Source organism: Brachionichthys hirsutus, unplaced genomic scaffold (assembly GCF_040956055.1).
Source record: "Brachionichthys hirsutus isolate HB-005 unplaced genomic scaffold, CSIRO-AGI_Bhir_v1 contig_727, whole genome shotgun sequence".
Classification (NCBI taxonomy): domain Eukaryota; kingdom Metazoa; phylum Chordata; class Actinopteri; order Lophiiformes; family Brachionichthyidae; genus Brachionichthys; species Brachionichthys hirsutus.
This window is the reverse complement of record NW_027180555.1, coordinates 68,268-88,938: the sequence shown is the minus strand read 5'-3', so window position 1 is coordinate 88,938 and position 20,671 is coordinate 68,268. Positions and strand designations below refer to the sequence as shown.

Sequence of the window (20,671 nt, the reverse complement as noted above, 5' to 3'; positions counted from 1 at the left end):
TGTCTTGACATTGGCAGGCACATTTGATTTGGTGCTGATGTTTTTAACGTCCTGCGACACAAACGAGATCGAGGTGTCCCTGATATTATCTTCATGCGATTGAAACTAAATATTGATCATCTACAAATATATATGACATCACTCTGGGTGACGTGAAATCCTTTGCAAGCAGCTGCTGGATTTCATTTGCCTTCACTGTTTTGAGCTAGAAGCGGAACGACTCGAGGGCGGAGGAGGAAGTGAGAATATCTCAAAACATTTAGGATTTTAACATTAAGAGTAAAATGATGCAAGATCTCCAACACCATCAAATTTAAACTTTAAAACGAGCCAGGGTTATCTTTAAATAAATGTTTTTTTTTTTTTTAAGTTACTAGTAATGCTGATAAAAGCAATTTACGGTATGTGCAGATAAATATTGATCACATCTGTGTGTCCTTTATATCGTTCTCTTCATACTGAATGCATTTTGAAAATCAAGTTTGTAATTTGATAATCCTGATCACTTGGATGTTTCTTCTTTGAACGTGAAGCTGGTACCTGGATGCTTTATGATGAAATGTTCTATGTTTTCCTGTTTCTCTGCACTTGCAGAACTTTGAATGGATGTCTTTTATTAAAAAATGTTTTTTTTTATTTGATTAAAATGTGTTGCTCTTGGAAAAGAGTTCTAATGTTCCTGGGAAATGATGTTGTGTTGATCCGTCGGTTTGACACGAGTGCTGTCTTCACGGTCCGGTGGATGGACTGATCAAACATCTCCAGTTACCGTTTTTTCTTTCTGTTGTGTGTATAAAGTTAATTTTCATAAATAATCTATTAAACAAGATCAGGCTGTCTGATATTAGGAACCCCCCCTCATGTTTACTAAAGTCAAAGTCACCACCTTTCTCCTTTGGTGGTTCTGTTTCTGTAAATAAAGGCTTGGTAACGACGGCGGTGTGAAAAACATCTGGCAGTGTAAATGTGAGCAGCCAACTTGGCCCAGTTTTCACTGGTGCTAATGGGACACAGAATCGGGTCGACTCCTGCCTCTGGATCTGGTGCCCAGGGTCCATCTTGAATTCAAACCAACCAGGTTATTGTGCTGGGCCCTAAACTATTAGGGTCATTCTCTTTATGCTCAGATATCAGTGCTTGTATGTAAATATTGTATCCTTTATTTATAAGGTGAGCAATTAACAAAAACGGAGGCAATAAAATGCTCCTGAATAAAAACAAATACAAAAGTGATAACGGTAAGTGATCTGATTCAATAATCGTTCATAGCACAACGTTGCTATTTATTGTATAAGGAACGTCGAGGGTGGAAGTAGCAGAAATTAAATAAAACTGGAGACGAAAATAAACGTGTTTATAAAACAAGGGTAAACCTTCGCATTAAAAAGTGGTGAAAGTCGATGGTGGTATGTTGACTTGATTTACCAAAAAAGTGGAATTGCAGTTTATTTGAATGGAGTTTGGTGAAGTTAGAGAAGGCAATACAGAGAGCTGTTATCCCTGCATTACTGCCTTTTCAATTATACTGTTAGATGCTTGGAATACTTTACTTTACTGGTCTATTATTATTTATGAGAATCCCACATTGCTCATATTATTTCTGGTGATCATTTTCATGACTTCTCTTTCGGTTTGGCATCTTCCAGGAAATGTAAAGGTTATCGGAGCCATAAATTAGTTTATGGGAATCCACTACTTCTCTTTAACTGGAGCATCTCAATGCCTTCATCAGCAGCTTTAGGAAGCGGATTTAACCACAGAACCCACCCAGAAGCGGGTAAGCTTATAAGGTTACCTCTGATGCAACCTTATAAGCTTACTGTCCTCATGCTGCTGCCTCAAGTAGAAACTGAAATTGCTTTTGTGGCTTTTTGCAGGTCCAAATGTATCTTAACAGAAAGTTCAAGATGTTGAGAGATAGATTTTCCACGTCTGTAAAGCCACTTAAAATCCTTCATTGTAAATGTCCTTACTGGTCGTTTGTGTAGTACCTAATTTCCGCCACTAGAGGACCCTCGAGGTAAACACAGAGCATTTCTGTGTGGTGTGGGATTGTCAAACGTGGCCCTCCAAGTCATTGTTTGTGGCCCACGAGAGCTGTGTGCAGACATTAGTTTTTGTAAAATGCTGCATCTGTCTTAGCAGCTCGCAGTTTTTAGTTGTTCTGCAGATCTGCCCCTCTCAACTGTGACAAAAGAGTTTTGAACAAAGTTAATGCCATAACTTGTGTTGGATGATATTTTTCTTTATTGATTATTTAATATTATTTACTTGAATAAGTTTGATTATTGATCAATGGAGTAGTGTGGTTTTCTTAACCTGGTCAATTGAAAGGATTTATGTTATAATAACAGCAATAATCTATCCATATATTTTTACAACTATACAATTGAATATGCAATTTGTAACTTAAGTAGTGAACTGATCAAACGGAAAATTTCAGCAACATGGCAATAACAATAGCAACACGCTGCAGTCAGGAAATGAATAATCTGCTGGCAGTGACTATTGAAAGTTATTTGAAATTTTTGTTTTTTCCAGCATGTGCTGACATGTTGACCCCGGCGACGTACGGCGCTCAGGATCAGCACTGGACAGCTACATAGGTAGTCGGCTATATATGGAGCTCTCCAGTGCTGCTCCCGAAAGTGCCGCGGAATTGACTCAGGGAATATTCTTTATCTTGCACATGCTTTTGGACATGTTTTCATGGAAATGGGGCCTCTGGCTGAGGAACTTCTTTGCATCACATGATCACGATTTGGACCCTGAAAACGTCTCTGGGTGCAGCCCAGGTGTCGTCCCCCCCCCCCCCCAACTGAAGCCAACTGTGCGCAGATTTCATTATGTGTGTCTATTTTTCTCCCTATCTGCTCACAACTGCAACACCTTCACGGCAGATTGATGCTTCATCTTAATTTATTGTGCTGTTATTGATTAGCACTGCGCTCTTCAGTGATGCATAAAATTAACACTGTGTTATTGGGGCATGGATTTCTCTCAGGCCTTGACAAGATAACCCATTATTGCGCGACTTCTCCTAATTTGTTTTGCTTCATTCACAAGTATAAAGTAACATTCGGACATCCCCTATAACAGGTCTATCCTAGCCGTGCCATCAATGGCCACTAATCTTTGCTGCTCCTAATTACATCAGGATTGTCAGCCTTAATTAACCAATCTTTACTTTGCCTGCTTAATGCTGCTCTCAGCTGAAGTGCATTAGTTCAGCTGTGTGCGTTTACTGAATAGGAGTTTCCAGTTTTCCACTCTACTTCAAAATACCCTCAAATTATGTTGAAAAAGAATTGTCGTTCCATCTTTAATGAGGAAAGCAAAACTCTTTCACCTATTTGAAGTCACATCTTAAGTTTAAGTTAATAATAAATACACTGTGATACAGAATGTACAATAATTCTTGTCTGTAGATTCTCTTCTGCCTTGTTCAGAATCAAAGTGTTTAACTGGCTGTCTGTTAGCAACATAACTCAAAATGTTACGGACGGATCTTGATTACATTTTCAGGGACTTTCCTGAATTTTGTCTGCAGTTCTCTAAAACTTTGAAGAGGCCAATGGATGGAGTACATATCTCTATCTTTAATTTGAAGTTCCACTACTTTAATAGCAAGAATAACACACAAAACAGTTCAATTAACTTAAATGCACAATTTTATTTCTAAATATGCTACAAGTTAAAAGGTAAAACAGGAGAATCTACATTTTTAACCCCTGAGCACCACAACCCGGTGTCCCTGCAAGACACCGGGTTTATGTATGATGAATAATAAAGAAAACATTTAAAGCATCATACACATTTAATAAAGCAGCAAGTACCTAAAGCATAGCATAGCATAGCATAGTTTAGTAACACTACAACATAAACAACAAATTACGTAAATCGATTTTTTTTTTTCCTATTTGGTTGCCTCATAGTCAGGAAAATCAAGTTGCACGGTTACGTTTTGAAAAAGTCTTTGGTACAAAATGTTCAACCATCATTCAATATTATGCAGAGATAATGGGATGATGGGTAGACTCTAATGTGGAGCCACGATCCAGGGGCGCAATACGACCCAGGGTAAAAGTCAACTCTGGGCTCTCCAGGGGGCTGACTACTAATGTAATGGCCTCAGTCATATTTTACTCATCAACTGAAACAGATCACGTAAAATAAATTTGAAAATATATTAAAAGCAGCCCATAAAAACAGTCTGTTCAAAACATGATTTTAGGAACAATATGCATGACAACTGCGTCTTAGTCTTAGACAGTGAAACGCAACTTTTTGGAGAAATCTGACATAAATACAGCATCGCACAAAGTAGCAGTAGTACCTTTTTCTTTTTATATATATCTGCAGTTCTATGTTAATCCTTATGTTTCATGGCTGACGGGACAACTATAAATCTGCTGTCCTGTCCCCGATCAGGTTGGTTGATCTAATCCGTACTGTGGCTGAAAAAAGCCTGTTTTGATCTGCTAACATAATAACCAATGTAAAAAGCAACACTTTATTCTCTTCTATAATGGTTTGTGTTCACATCATTTAAACATGGATACGTGAAACACCGTGAATACTTTGATAAAGTGGTTGTTGGCACAGTCTATAGTGCAGGAGGTAGATGTGTGGCAATAAAATATTCCCCTCTGAAACAACGGTGACGGTCCAGAGATCGGTTCCAGGAAAACAAAGACCTTTAAATGCCTGCACAACAAGAATACATTTAACATATGAGGTATACATACTTTACAGTGAGTATTTACATGTGGAAGTATCTGCATAAATATCTCTTTGTTTTTGACTCTCCTCCTACTTGTCCTTGCCTCTGTCTCTCCCTCTCTTTCATTGTCTCTCTCTCTCTCTCTCTCTCCTCTTCTGAACGCAGCCGGTCAAGACAAATGGCCGTCCACTATGAGCCTTAGGATCTGTCCAAGGTTTCTGCCTAGTAAAAGGAAGTTTTTCCTTGCCTCTGTCGCCAAAGTTCTTGCTCTAGTGGGTCAAATTGGGTTCTGTCTTTCCCTGCTAATCCTGTAAAGTGCCTTGAGATAACTTTCCGTTATAATCTGGCGCTACAGAAATAAAATTGAATTGAATTAATGTTCTATAACAAAAACTGTATGTTTGATGTTTACGTTTTTTAGCTCTTCAGCAGAACAAGAGAACGGTAAGTCAATTTACCATTGAACTGTTACACATGGATGTGATAAGTTTGAGAGCTGAAAGACAACGGTAGGACAGAGACCCCGTCCTCAAAAACAGGGATGGAACAGAGAAATGTACACAGTAAGATTTGTTTATTTGGTTCCACTAGTTTGCTGTTTTAAATCTGTTTTTATTTTACCTGAACCTGCTTAAATAAATGATGTCCTGTTCGGTCAGAGAGGAACTCAGGGGGAAGAATTACTGAGTCCATGGAATGAGGAAGAGGACGAGGAAGAGGACAAGGAGCAGGAGGGCTGGAACTGTGTGGGACTCTTCTTTCCCTGAGCCTGACAGTTCCTGTGTCTCCCACGGTGTCCCGTCATCGCAGCTATGGCCAACTGCTGCGCGAAAAGGACACCTGAGGAACAGACGCCGTTAAATGCCGTGAAACCCTAATGTCAAGATAAAGTGCAGCTGAAGACTAAGACTAACCAGCTAGATTCAGCAACCTCAAAGCCCCTACCAACCATCAGCAGCCACGCCTTAAACCCTGACTCTGCCTTCTGTTCCCTGCCAGATGATTTCTGCAGCACGCATGCAGACCTGTTCCTTTCCCATCTGTGACCTCCCGTATTGCACCTGCCATCATTGCTTTCTGCTGCTCCGTCTCCAGAGCGTGTTGCAGTAAAACTTTGCTTATCGACCTTTGTGAGTTTTAAGCTGTGTATTTATGTTGTGTTTTTTGTAACTTGGACTCCAGCAGGTATTATGTATTATGTCTTATTTATTCCAGTAAATCTTTCATTAAACCCCTCCTCTGGTCCACGTCTCTGCATTTTGGGGTCCACTCTCTAGTTAGCCGTCACACAACCATCACCAACCAATGGGAGGTCCCCTCCTAACAGGTCTTTTATTTGCCAGGATTTTATTCTATCCAGAAATATCCATCATGAATCTCTGCCAAGTCGTGGTTCTTTTGTCCCACCAGCTGTCTAGCAGCTAATCAGTTGTCGGGCAGAGGTAGAACGGGGTAGTGTCTCCCTTGAGCCGGCTCCAAGCCCGGATAAATGCAGAGGGTTGCGGCAGGAATGGCATCCGGCGTAAATCTTTGACAGAATTAAGCATGCAAGCGAATAGAAGGTCGCGTTGCTGTGGCAACCCCTGACGGGACAAGCCAAAAGAGGAAGTTGTCGGGTGGAGGAGTTGAGTCAGGCATCATTTATAACCACAGCTAAAAATGTTCCTCTTCCTTTGGGTTTTCTGTTAAAGGTTTAGTTTTATTATATCCACATATTATTGCCATACACGTTTGCTGTCCCCTGTGCATTTGAGATTTAATTTTGAACAGTCTGAAAAATGTAACTCATCACGAGTCTCACAGACATGACTTGACCCTTTGCTGTTTTAAGGTGGTATTTTTCACGTGTGATTGCGAGGATGGATTATCTCTTTGTGAGGTTTTTCTGCTTTTCTTGTGAAAATGAAGGCTTAGACTCAGTAAAATCAGCCTGACAGATTTAGAAATCCTGATTTTAAGCCAGTAAAATCATTTATACCCTTGAATTTAAGACACTGTCTACTTGTTGTTGTTTTTTATTCAGTAAAACCAGTAAATTATCACTGGCAGCACATATATTTCAGTATTCAAAGATGGTGAGGTTAGCTGGGAGCAGGCTGAACTGAACCTTTCTGCTGGTTCTGAGAGGGTCCGATGTGATGCCCCCAGGCTTAGACCCAGAAGTGTTAAAGCAGAGAGGCAGTAATTACCTCCAGACACAAGCCTCCTCGATCTACACATAGACCTACACACTCTAGACAGGCACATAAGACAATAAGCCGCATCGACGTCAGATCCACAGGCTCAATTGTGAGATATTTAACTTTTTTAACTCGATTGGACAGCCACTTCATTAAGATGGATTTTATAGCAAAGACATCAAATTGCGCGGAGTACTAGACGCCAGGGTGCTGCTATAACTTATTGAATTTCCTGCCTGCAATTACATCAGCAAACGCCCCCTCTATTTACCTGTGTAGACAACTCCATTTATTTCTATTGACATGTTGATGCTGCTAATGCCGTTGGTAGACAGGTTCAATGCGGACTCTTGTCTATCATCTGTCAAGAGAGGAGGCAGAGAACAAGAGACAGAAAAACTCAATATGAGCATTTAGAAAGGGAACAGAAGAAGCCAGAGGAGTGCTGGTGGAGTATCGGCAATAATTCAGTGAGTGACAGGATAAGGGGAGAAATAGTAGCGTTCTGTCAGACGATGTCATAGCCATCTGTACATGTCCGTTATGGATGAATCCTATAGCAGCACACAGCAGGAAAACTTGGCTTAACTGTTCCCGGTTTTGAATTAACAGCAATGTCCTATAAGAAATAGACCAACCACACACCCATCAATCAATTTCAGAGTGCTGCTGTGATATCGAGCTATCGGTGAAGACAGATCCGCGCCTTGATGGTGACACAGTGTCGTGTTGGTGTGTAACAACATGTTTATCTATGAGCTCCGGAGCCAGACTACCGGAGCTCAGGATTAACTCAGGGCAGACTTCCACTCCTCTGTCCATCACTGTCAAGTGTAAAGTCTGTGACTAATATAAAATAGGCAGCGATGCAGACACAAATTATACGACGCTTGAGCAGACAGGCCACTTATTCTTCCTTTAACATATATCAATAGGTAAGAAGTGACTTATTGCCGTCGTGAGCGGCGGACGCTGCAGCAGCGCTCGATAACATTTGTACTCCTGAAAATCTGGTTTGTGTCTCCAGGCAAGAAAATCTATGAATTCGTGAAACCTACAGAGCTGAGTGTCAGATTACTCCTTATAAGAAGAATCGGGTGAGCATTTGTGCTTCATGCAAGATCTAAAAACAGCAGTCTGATAGTGAGATTAGCTCTTTGACTGTTTTACAGACTGTATATTCTGGATTAGAAAAATTCCCAGCAACATTTCTACCTGACTTTCCTCCCGTCTGCAGCACCCAGCTCATCGGCTCCTGCGTGTTCATGGTGATGCGAAGGAAAGTCTCATCCGGCGAGGCTCATTGTCATTTCTCAGAGGAATAACGTTCATCTCATGCAGTACCCGGCGAGGACGGAGAAAGCCCTCAGTGCCTCACCTCTGTGGTTGAGTTTGATATTGAGAGGGAGCTGGGTGGCCATTGCCAGGAGGTTCTGCTGTAAGGCATGCTGCATCATCCTCTGGTGCTCCTCTGCCACCATCATCTTCCTCTTCTCTGGTGGTTCGCCACTGTCCAGCTTCTCTCGGAGCTGCAACAGCGCTGCCGCCTGGATGGCCGCCATCGCATGGGTTGCTGACGCCTGGGCGGTCACGGTGGCTGCATGGTGGCCACTCTGTGACACAGGGAGGGTCATTTGGCTCACGGACTCCTCTGGAAGTAAAAAGACAATATCGGTCTCTGAACAGACGTATGCAGGCTTCCACATGCGCCACATGAAGGCAAGTAAATTTACTCTATACAACACGAAGGGCAACAAACGAAGAATCAACTGGACTTGTTCAAGTTTGAGTGAAGATGTTTCACCTCTCATCCAAGAGGCTTCTTCAGTTCTAAAAGACTGGTCGAGGGTCCAGAAAACAAAGATGGGGCCGAAACCACCAAGGCAATCAGACTCTTTATGAATGCTAATGCTTCCTGGAAGTCATGACACCTGACTAATGAATCCTCAGGAGTCAATAGCATCCAGAAGCTGAAGGGTAGTTGACCCCCACCCTCAGGTGAGCTGTTTTGTTGAGATGAACCCAGGTGTGGCTGGTGGTTGTGGATTTGGGGGACAGAGGTCAATCCTGCATTGTGTGCTGCTGATAGATGGAGTCTTTATTCTCCTCTGTTCAGGGATGGTTTCTCCAGATTGACAAAAATGGCTTCTTTAACTCCTCTCTCAAGCCCTCTCTCTTCCCTGGCTAGAACCTGGACATTGCTGTCCTCAAAGGGGTGTCCTGTCTCTTTCAGGTGCAGGTGGACTGCTGAGTCTTGTCCTGAGGAGCTGGCTCTCCTGTGTTGAGCCAGACACTTGTTGAGCGCTTGTTTGGCCTCCCCAACGTACGGGTCGCTGCATTCTTCACTGCACTGGACAGCAGACACTACATTTCAAACCGGGCTGCTGCACCGACAAGCTTTAAAAAAAAAAAAAAATAGATAATGGCATGGTAGTCATTTGCTTTGGTGTATTTTCTGGTTTCTTTGTTTTGAAGTTGATGGCATTTCAGGCGGTGAAACTACTGTGTGGGGCTGCTACCTTTGGTTGCTACGGTTTAGCGGCACATTTTTACAGAAAACCGTACTTTGTTCCACGTCTTCCTGGCGAAACCCGAACCACTGCCAAATTATAGTTGTGTTTTTTTGGAACCGCGTCCTCCGTCTCCATCTTCAATGAACGCCTTCGTTACTCGTAAACTCGCCGGGGATCGTAACTTTTTTCACTCTCTAACACAAAAACACGCAGGAAAGATATCCAGATGGGCGGGGGAGTGTGCTGGTTGGTTGCCACGAGAGATGCACCAGGAGAGAGTGAGGGAGCGACACTCCGAAGAGAATTACGTAACAATGCGTTAAAACGTTTATGTTAAGAATTTGTACTCGATACTCGTGGTTACATTTCATGCATCGCACGTGGAACAACCCGCGATGAATTGAGTATATTCGATATATCGCTCAGTTCTAATTAATAATATATAAGTATTACAGAACGAATAATGTTCGAGAACAGAGGTTCCACTTTCTATGATTTGTCTGTAGCTATTAAGAATTTAAAATGGTATTAAAATAGTATTTCAGACGTGTGATATTGTTTTCTTTTACCTCTCTTGATGACAGGCACCTGGGAGATATGGACACTGTTGTGAGAGGCCATAGATAAGTGTGACATATGCATCTTGGGTGGGGGCAGGAGGGTGGGTGTGCCCACAGGAGAATAACTGAAGACGGTGGAGCGACGGCCCTCCCGCCGGTTACTGTCGATAGCTGCTTGGAGCTCGCTGGGAGAGCTCAGCCGCCGCTTGTCACATTCGTACGGGTAGAGGTACTTCATGTACCTGCAGGGAGGAAGACGGCAATGATTAACTATGCTTTTAGTCTTCGTGTCAAGTCAGTGATGTCTGCAGGGTGGGAGTGAGACTGACAAGACAGCCTCACGATGAAGCTACGACAATTCACAATAAAAGTAGTTAACGTGTCGCTTTAAAACATGGTTTCAATACAAAGAGAGATGGAATAGTTCACACATATAATAATAATAATTATAATAGAAATGATAATAGTATTGGTAATAATAATAACTAGAAAAGCACTCAGAGATCGCAGACCTACGCCGAGCAGCTCATTTCCCTCCTAACTGGATGTACACTGTCCACATGGTGATCTGGATCCTCACCAAAAGGTTCTAAATTGTTCTTGGTATCTTTATACAGCAACCATGAAAAGTAAAAGTTATTTGGGTTTGCTGTGTATTTTTAATAGATTTTTGAATGGGGTCCATAATCCAGGATTTCTTCTGGACCAGAATCAACTGTTCCTCGTAACATTCCCAACATTTCCTAGAAATTTCATCAAGATCGATCAAGAACTTTTTGATTTATTTATCTTGCTTACGGATGGACGGACAGACAAACAAGCGTTGACGATCACATAACTCCCGCCTCGGCGGAGGTAATAATAATAATAATAATAATAACGGTGCTATATCAAACACTTATTAAAAAGTATTTTCTAATCTTGGACTGAACCATAAATATTCATCCAATCAGATAAGTGAAGCATTTACAGAAAATAAAGCTGCTGCTCTGTCCCACATACAGAAGCCAGCAGCTCCACTGATCACATCATGAATCCCTTCAGTCACTGATTTTGTCTGCAGCATTTCAATTTGCTCCATTTTTTGACCACCACATTCACACAAGTGGTCAGACAGCCAAAGCCCGAGGGATCCTTTCCACAAACGTTTATCACCAGGGTGAAAACCATTCATCTCTGAGAGCAGGATGGGGGACTGTCTCCATGGCAACGATCTGACCCCATCAATAATGGGACAGGTAAAGATGCTGGGCACAACATAAATAATTATGTGATGAATTGATCATCCTTTTTGAGATGTATATTATATACAATTTATGCATACACATGATATACATATATACATTATATATTATAGAATGCCATATATAAACATATAAAATATATTTTATAATGTACTGTATATTAATACATTCCATGTATCACCTTGTAAATAATATTTTACAGGTGTGAGGTGTAGATTTCTCTTGGGTCTCTGCTGCTCCAGGTTCTTTGAGATAATCTGGTTAACAAAGGAACCTATTTGGTTGGTTCTGAAGGGATTTAAAAATGCACAACCACATATTTGCTAATCAGATTGGGTTCATTGTGTTGCATCACAATAACAGCCTGTACTTACTTTGTAATAATATTCTAGATTAAATCAGTAGCACAAACAGAGACACAACTCCATTAATTCCTCTGGTGACACATCTCAAGTGTAAAGCATGTCACACAATTTCACACTTGGTAACAGGAGGAGGCATCAGCATTGATTAGCCGTAATCCTCCTCCTCATGGACTGGTACAACCTCTGGATGTCATCCAGTGGAGTGGCAGCCCACTCCTCAGTCAGACCTGCTCAGCCAACATTCAACAGAGTGTTCCGCAGTAAACTGAGCGCCTTCCTTTATGAGATCATTTCCGTATGCAGAACCCTACTATGGGTGCCAATGGTCATGCTGGCTGGGCAGCCTGGTTCTGGAGCGTAGCAGGCGGACATGCGATTTTGATTCTGGGTCGGACTCCTGACCAAGGATTGGGTTGAATGTCATCACCCTTCTGGTTAAATAATAGACACATTATTGTAGAATGGAAGACCATTCAGGAGCTGCTGAACATCATCTGTCATAAACAGTCAATGATTCTCAAAATAGTCATAATCCATCGAGCGTATTCTTGGATTGATTATCAGAATCAGGAGGCAGGAGGAGCAGTGAGAAAGACGTCTGCTCTCGGGGAGCATTTTGCTGCTTGTTTTCATACATCTCTGAAAAATCTGTTTCCTATGTGTAAATTAACATTTCATTTATTCATCCACTTCTTCTGGGTCCAGGTTTTACCTGGATGAATCTTGATAAAAGAAAGTCTGAAGATGGGTCTCGGTCTAAATTAGATCGCAACAAATTTTGAGAGAAATCCAGATACTTGTCTGTATTAAAAAAAATCCGGATTTTCCCATTTATTTATAATGGAGGCTTTTCCAAAAAATCATATCTTGTAAAATATGCATTTAATTCACTCGCCAAAGATCACTGTCATAAAGGGGTCCAATGTCATGCAATGATCCAATTATGTGGGGAATGAGCTGCTTGGTGGAGGTCTGCTCTCTCTCCGTGCTTTTCTAGTTTCCTCTGTGTCAACTGGAACAGGCTTCACAGTCACAATGCATGTATGTTTACAAAAAGAAAACGCTCATTGTGTGTTTGTACTTGTATTTGTATGTATTTGTACTTTGTGTAAATTAGATTGCCTCTTTTTATTTATGTTTTACTCAGCATCTCATCCTCAGAAACCAGATTGAATGTTTTGTACAATGATGGCAAGTGACAGCACACATTTACCATTGATCCAGGACCTAATCACCTGATGGGACATTTATTGATTCTTGACATTTAACAAAGAAAATGCAAAAACAATTGCTATCTAAAAAAAAGGAACTGAATAATGTGGGTGGCTTGGTATCAGGAGCGGATTTGGGTGCAGGTTTTCTGTCTTTTCTGTCTGTTATGGTACTCACTGTGTCCGGAGAGTAAATGCTGCACTGGTAATGGACGTAGGAAGGTTGAGGCCTTTGGTAATCTCACGCCATATTTTCTTATTAATGACTTCCACTAATCCACCTTTTTCTGTAACGAGCTTGTAGAGCATGTAGAGATCCAACACCTGCTTCGCCATGATAGGAATCCGATTCACTGGAGTCCCTGCAGAAAGCAAACCGTATCCACAATCAATGCTAATAACTTTGCTTCGTCACGTCAATAGGCCTCTGCTCCTTCTTATAAGGTCAATTTATCTCAAGTCGGTCAAATGTCTGACAGCTCTGTTAAGAACCGGAGATATAACTGAGAAAGTTCATAATGTATCATTTTTGCATGCCAGCTAATATATTTAACCTAATTCAGATTCTCTCCAAATATAGAAACCAGAAAACTGAGCTGGTTTCTCAACTGGCACGCCATTGGGTGGGCAGAACCAATTACTGTGTGAGTGATCGATGATTATGACCAGAAATAAAAGGAAGAAGATACATTAGCAGAATATGCTAAGTAACACATTGGTGCCAACCAATACGCTTGGTTAAAGACATCCAATATAAATCATACAATAACTTGTTTGTGGAAATGTGAGGCCACTATTTATGAACGTCTGCCTACCAGCCCTCTTATTAGCACAATAATCAGGCTCAGCTAATCATTTGCAGTCACAGTTTAATGTCCTGCAATACTAAGAGAAGAGTCAGCTCTTTGTGAAGATTCCAAAGTCATTGACCCCGAGATAATTAACCTGCATTTTGCTGAAAGCGTTCCATTGTGCCCATTGGATTTACAATAATAGCCATCGATAGTTGTAGAAATATAGTGCAAACAACAGCAGTGGGCCCTATACAGTCCGGGGACAGGAGAGCCCTGACGTATCGTTTCAGGTGGTAAAACCTCATCAATTAAGGACAGTAATTATGGCTTCATTCTGCAGTGCTGGCATGCAGACTAATGAGATGCATTTAGATAAAAGGTCGATGTTTAGGAGGCAGTTGAAGTCTGAGGCTGCAGTACATCGACGCTGGAGGAGAAAGTGCAGCAGAGGCTTGATTTAAGGTTAGGGTTCATTGAGGATACTGAGGAGAACTCACACAATGACAAACATGATAAATAATAATCATCTGATCTAACTTGGATGAAAAGAGCTTGAATATTTTTGTAACCACACGAGGGGATGTTGTGAGATGCATGCATGGCCTTTAGCGCCACCAAGGTCAGCTATCCAGCATGATTTAACTTCACACTGTGTTTTAGTCCAAACCTGAACACTTCATTACCTGCTGGGGCTGCAAAACCGCTACCAGACAGCTGACGCCCCGGGGGCATCCTCAGCACAGCAAAAATAATCATTCATTCATTTTCCTGAACGCTTTATTCAAAATCTCAGTTGCGGTTATTGCTGGACTCTGTCCCGGCAGTCTCAGGGTGAGAGGCGGGGTACACACCGGACAAGCCTCCAGTGCATCGCAGGGCCACATATAGACAGACAAACATTTCCTACAAGCATTCAGCTTGAAAGCTGTCCACGGAACTGAAATTTAAATGTTTGCTGGAAGGGCAGATATTAATTTCATGAAAACTAACTATGTAAAATATATAAAATTGGACAAAACCAAAAATCCTTTGAAGAAGTGTTGAAATATGTTACTCAACTTAGTGTCAGAGCTGAAATGAATTTACCTGAAAGCGCTGAAATTACAAATGTTTTTTTTTGTCTGCTTGGAAATAAAAAGGAAAGAAAGTGAATGATACTGAATGCTAACTGTCCAAACTGGAGGGGAGAACAGCAGCAACATGATTGGCTGATAGAAATCACGGAAATGTCTGGATACTTCAACTGAAAGGATGAACAAAGAAGTAAGACTGAGGTTCATATTATGTTTTCGTGAAGAGAAAATATTGCCCATTCCATTCCTGTTGTCTTTATAAATACGTTACATTATGTCCCTTTACATTTTACCTGAGATCTTGTGTTGTGTTTATAGAGAATACAAATCATTTAACGACAAAGACATTGCATTGGTGTGTCTTTAACTTTAGCTTCACTGGTCTTTGAGAGTCTGTCGATCCCCTCCTCACCCTGGAGGCTCATATTTTGCCTCGAAGTCTAAGGTGTGCCAGTGCTGATCTATAAAACTATCATTTTTGAGAGGACACAATTGCCAGCAAACAAGGATTGAGGTAATAAATTAAAACCCAGCAGCTTTGTCTGAAATAATCTGAAAAGAGACAAGCTTCTTAAAACAAGATTTATGTTCTTCCAATACAAAGGGTGATGTATTTGTCTCTCTGATTCTTTGAAAGAGATATAAGGCATAAAAGAGCGAGAATGGCCTTTTGTCAGCACAAACTATCTCATCAGGTCATGTATCACAGTGACAATGAAAAATGTTGGACAAGGACGAAGAAATCCACTTGGCACCGAGTCCAACAGTTCAGTTAATCCCTCACCCGCTAAGAGGAGGTTGTAATTGGAACACTCTGGCTTGCTGAGGTCTCTGGAGGTCTCCAGTCATCCTCATGCTTGATCTCAGTAATAACGAGATCACTTTTCACCTCCAAACTGAAAAGGTGCGGAGAATGTCTCATCCACACTGACTTCAATCTTTTATCCGATGACCAAGGAGAAACCATTTGTTCATCTGTTTCTGTTCAAGCCTCTGAATTCTGTTGGTTTGTTTGTCTGTCTGTTTGTATAGGAAGATATCTCAACAAGTTATGGATGGATCTTGATTATATTTGGAACAGGAACATTTGGTGATGATCCAGAAAAGATCCTTGATTTTTGGCTCACTTTGACATTTTCGTTAACAATACAGTCAGTGGAGCTAAAACATATCTCGGTTGATTATTGACCAATGTTTATGGAGTTTGACACAGTCATGTAGGGTGGATTACAATAATCTAACCTACTGAAACCCCCCGCAGAGAACATACTAACCCCGCACAGATAAGATTCGAACCCGATATGGCACATTGCTCTGCATCCCCAAGAGTGTGGTTGACCACTGAGGTAACCAGTGACCAGTCCATCTGCAAGATCATTATTTTCTCTGCAAGTAGCACTGAGCTGCTGTTAAAAGTCAAATAATTCTCACAGTGCATTCAGTCGTGCACAAAGTCAATAAACATGAACTTGGTATAATTTGATTACATTTGATCTGTTTGATTGAGCACTGAACTGGTAACGCCCCACAGGCATATTCAGAAATCCGTAAAATGTTCTCTCATTAACAAAACTAAAGTAGGGCTGCATTTCAAAATAAGAGAACATTTATAACATGTATAAATTGTGCATGTTCTAATAAAATGCTTAATATCGGATGAGCAAATCTTTTATTTCCCTTTTACTGTTTCACATCTTGACTCAATAGTCTCATCCAATTTTACAGCTGAAAAAATAAAAGGTGCTCATTGGTGAGCCTGGAACCATATTTCGTTTTGATTAAGTTCATTGTTCAAACCCTTTATGTTTTGTCTCGTGATGGCGTTTCATTGGCACTTTTGCCACTGTTGCCACTGTTTGAGAACGTATGAGACCCACTGGTTTAGTGCTCCCAGTGGGAAGCATGAACAGATATGAGTCCGTCCATTCCTGATTAAATACTCTATTTTCCACTTTTCTTTTTTTGGAGAGCGCGATTTGTTCCTTATTCTTTTCTCTTTCTCCGTCTCGATCATCTCTTTCTCTCTACCTGCATCACTATCTATCCTTTTCTTTCTAGCGTCTTTTCATGTGTATCTTTCCTCTAACTCTTGCGTCTGCCTGCACTGATGCAGAGACTTGATTGGCTGAGTAGTATCGCGTGGTATAGCTTAACACGCATGCAATTAGTCTGTGCCTTTCCACATCCGCTAAACCACTGCTGTAAAGACTACAAAAGCGGCGCCGGTTAAAACAGAAGTGCGCCGTCAGGTTTTAAGTCATAACCTTAGTTTCTGGCTGTCGGTCCGGGTTTCGTATGAAACGGCTTCTGGGTCCGGACCCGGACCGCGGTCCGCCTGTTGGTGACCCCTGCTGTAGAACATACCCAAACCCTTTATTTTTGTCTATGTGATCTTCCACAGCAAACAAACAAACAAAAAAACTTTTAAGCAAGGCGAGGGAACTGAAAGATTCATTTGCAATCAAAAAACAAAATGTTGAATCTGTGGGCTTTTCTTCATCCACAAAATCCTTAAGCATTTAGGTGGGGGACAAGATGCTGATGGTAGTTAACAGAGATAACAGACAATTAATACCCATAGTCCCTGGGAGACAATAAATCACGCTGTGTATTCATCAATACTCCATGGAAGCCATGGCCATTGTCTGCTCTCTTCTGATAGGATCTCTCAGGGAGGATTCACTGTTTCTAATGACAAGGCTTAAAACACTCCAACAAAAGGTGTTTAGAACATATGCTGTGCTATTCGAGGCTCATAACACATTCAGATAAGATGACATACTCAAACACAAATTTAATACGGCTTTACATGCCAAGGCTCTTCTAACAGCATGAAATACCACAGTTCTCATGATTTATAGTCGTCCAGAAAATTAAGAAGATAATTATCTGGAATGTGAACACAATATGTGTTTAACTCAATCAATTATCTGTATCCACACACAGATATACGGAAGTGCGAGGTGCTTGAGATATATATAGTTAGAGTTATATAGATTATGTATGGTATGTGGCTATTGCTTTGGGTCGGACAGACTTCCCGTATCGGTTCTTGTGAGAGTGGAGCTGAATGAGTCGGTCTGAGGAAGTCCTGCGCTGACGAGCAGCTTCTGAAGTGGGTGGTCAGGATTATTTAAATGTTTCTTCACTGTCTTCCACGCTGTAGCTTCATGTGTGTCCTACTTGCAGCTAATTACAAAGCCAGCCTTCTTGACCACTTTCCGTTAATGCACAGCGGCTGTATATCCTTTCTTCTGAAGTTGATGACACCTTCATCTCCACGGGGAGAACTCTTCAGCCCCTGTATTATCACTGCTTGTCCCTGCGCTCAAGCATTTCTCTCATCCTCCATCTGTATGATGGTCTGACACCTCACTTTCATCATGGTCAGAATGCATTGCCTGCTTTTCCTGTAATCCTCCAGGTTTAGACACCACCAATATATTATGGATTTATTGAGTGTCCAGTCTTTCGTCTGATGACATCTGCACCATGAAAATGGTTTTCTCATCAAGGAACCTGCATGCACATGAATGAATGTATTAAGTAACATAATTTAGCCATACTTTAGCTTCTGAAAGAGGCCATGCTATTGTGCTGCCTGGAGGCAGTCTATTGACTGTTAAAGAGGGACAAATCCAAGAGCTGGCAAATACATTTCATCTCCTCTTATCTTAGGATAATGTGGAAAGAGAATTAACAACAGTAAACACATGTAACTGTTGTTACATGTTTTAATTGATTTCATTTCATTCCATGTTTATGTGTAATGACAAAGTGCTTGTGCTTCTATTCTAACATACATAAACAGTGGAGTAAAACTTTCATAACGATGAGTTCCGTGCAGCTCTGCTGTAAAAATGGGTACAAACGACTGGTTGACGTTCTCATATAACCTACGTGATAAAATGTCATTAAGACATGAAGGTTAATGATTATTTACTGTGAATAGTCGTCCTGAGCGGCTGAGTTACTTGAGGTATCTTAGCTTTTTCGCAGCACTGCTGGTAGCATGCTGTTGGCATGCAGGGACCATCACATTTGATCCACAATCAACTGGAATTCATCATATGAAGTTTGTGACCATTGAACCATGGATGGTCGGATCATCACAAATCTCTGTTTCATGAACATTTCAATTTGCCAGTTCTCTGCCAAGGTTAAGTTTGTATTTTTTTATTATTATCGTGACTGAGTTTTTATTTTGCTTTTTGCATTTCCAGGGTACCTTGGCTTTCTGTTGACTGTGATTCTTTTTGTTTGGTTACTGGACATCCAGCCCCCCCCCCCCCCCCAGTACATTTTCCGAGTGTTTTGAGTGTTGCATTATAAAAGACTTTGAACTGTTTAGACTTTTGTCATTTAAAACATTTACCTTGCAGTGCACATTATGAACGAAATTCCGATGCAGCGACTATAAAAAAAGACAGACATTGTCAGGTAAGAACAGCATTAAAGTGCAAATGAGTGTGAATGACACTGAACATAGAACAGGAAAGGTCTCTGTCTCCGCATTCTGGGGTCCTCATTCCTGCGAGTTCCAGAGTGGAAGGTAGCACTGTTTGACATGTTTCAGTGGGATGTCTGGGTAGCATGACAGCCTGGCTGCAGAATGACAGCGATGCTTTCACAAAACATTGATTGGGATATTTGGAGTAGCCCATTCTGATCTCAGTTGTCAAAGGTGAGTATTGAAGATAGGATGCTGCTGATCGGCTTTGCACTGACAATGTCCACCAACTCTAAGTCTAAAATCAATCTTTAATTGAATTTTCCAACAACAATCCATGTCTTTAAATTCAAGTGACCACCCAGCAACCTAATTAGTTCATCAGCAAACACTTTCCTGCAGACCGCATGTGCTGATGAAATTGGTTTGACACGGCGTAGAAGCAGTTGGGAAACGTTTTATTTTACATTTACTTGTGGCTAAAGAAAAATATAATCTTGGTACCCAAAATTAATTCAAATCAAAATCCTACTAAAAAAAATTTCTAAAACGTTTTAATATTATATGCTTTGAATAATCAAGAAATGGAAATTGGAAAATAATAATCATCATCATTTTTCTATCTATTATGCTAAAGGTGAGAGACATCTGGGGATTCTGATTCAGTTGTGTCGTATTCCTGTTATATCTCATTTCTATTATATAGAAATCAGATTTAGTCATCAGTATGTCCAGCTAACCAAGCCAAGATTCATTCATCATAATGCTAATGGTTCCTATGATGCCCAATTAGACAAACCACTTGTTGATTCAGTGAATTTAACATCCCATAATAGTTGACTCAACTCTTAAGGTGTGACCTTTTCATCTGTCAGTGTGTCAACAACCTCCGAAGCGTTTAAACATCTGTATGCTCCACCAGTCAGTTAGAAATGAAGAAGAGAAGAACATGTGAAGGACATGGACCGAGTCAAACTGTACACATTCACAACTTTATTCTGGTTTGACATGAACTGGCGTGATGGACATTTTAAAGGATCGTGGAAAAATCAAGAGGTCAAGAAGATTTATGAAGACAGAAACATTCTCTTGAGCGAATGGAAATCACTTACCCCTTTTCTGCATGAAAGTGAACAGGTCATCAAGGAAGTCTTTGCGTTTTTCATCGTTATCCAATTCATACAACTGAAAAAGTAAATACATTAAAAATATTACATTTTTTGTCAAAGAGTATCAACAAAACTTTTAGTGTGACAAAATTATTACTTTTAAACTTTTATTTGTAATACATTAAAAGGAAAATATTTGACCGCCTGGTTAAAAACAAATCCCCTTTTGACTCCCCATTCTAGAAACGTACTGTCTAATAATATTGCATTCTGTCAATATTAAGGCAAAAAAAGAAAAACATTAGTGACATTAAAAGACACCAATTTGTTGAAAATGAATATATAATAATATTAGCAATGACAAAATTAGATGTGTGAAAGAAAACATTAAAAACATTAATAATATTTTTAATATAATAATAATAAATAATAATTTATATATTTAACAT

At 40.6% G+C, this 20,671-nt stretch overlaps 1 protein-coding gene across 1 annotated transcript in view; it reads right to left on the bottom strand.

The window, feature by feature from the left end:
* Window positions 1-5,390: 5,390 nt before the first annotated feature.
* LOC137915940 (AT-rich interactive domain-containing protein 3A-like) overlaps window positions 5,391-20,671 on the bottom strand; it is a 20,188-nt gene continuing 4,907 nt past the window's right edge. Inside the window, exons 3-8 of the mRNA XM_068759061.1 lie at window positions 20,226-20,298; window positions 12,975-13,158; window positions 9,986-10,218; window positions 8,282-8,554; window positions 7,175-7,264; window positions 5,391-5,563 (exon numbers count right to left, since the gene is read on the bottom strand). Of these exons, the coding sequence (XP_068615162.1) occupies window positions 5,391-5,563; window positions 7,175-7,264; window positions 8,282-8,554; window positions 9,986-10,218; window positions 12,975-13,158; window positions 20,226-20,298 (1,026 nt within the window). The remainder of the gene's footprint in view (window positions 5,564-7,174; window positions 7,265-8,281; window positions 8,555-9,985; window positions 10,219-12,974; window positions 13,159-20,225; window positions 20,299-20,671) is intronic.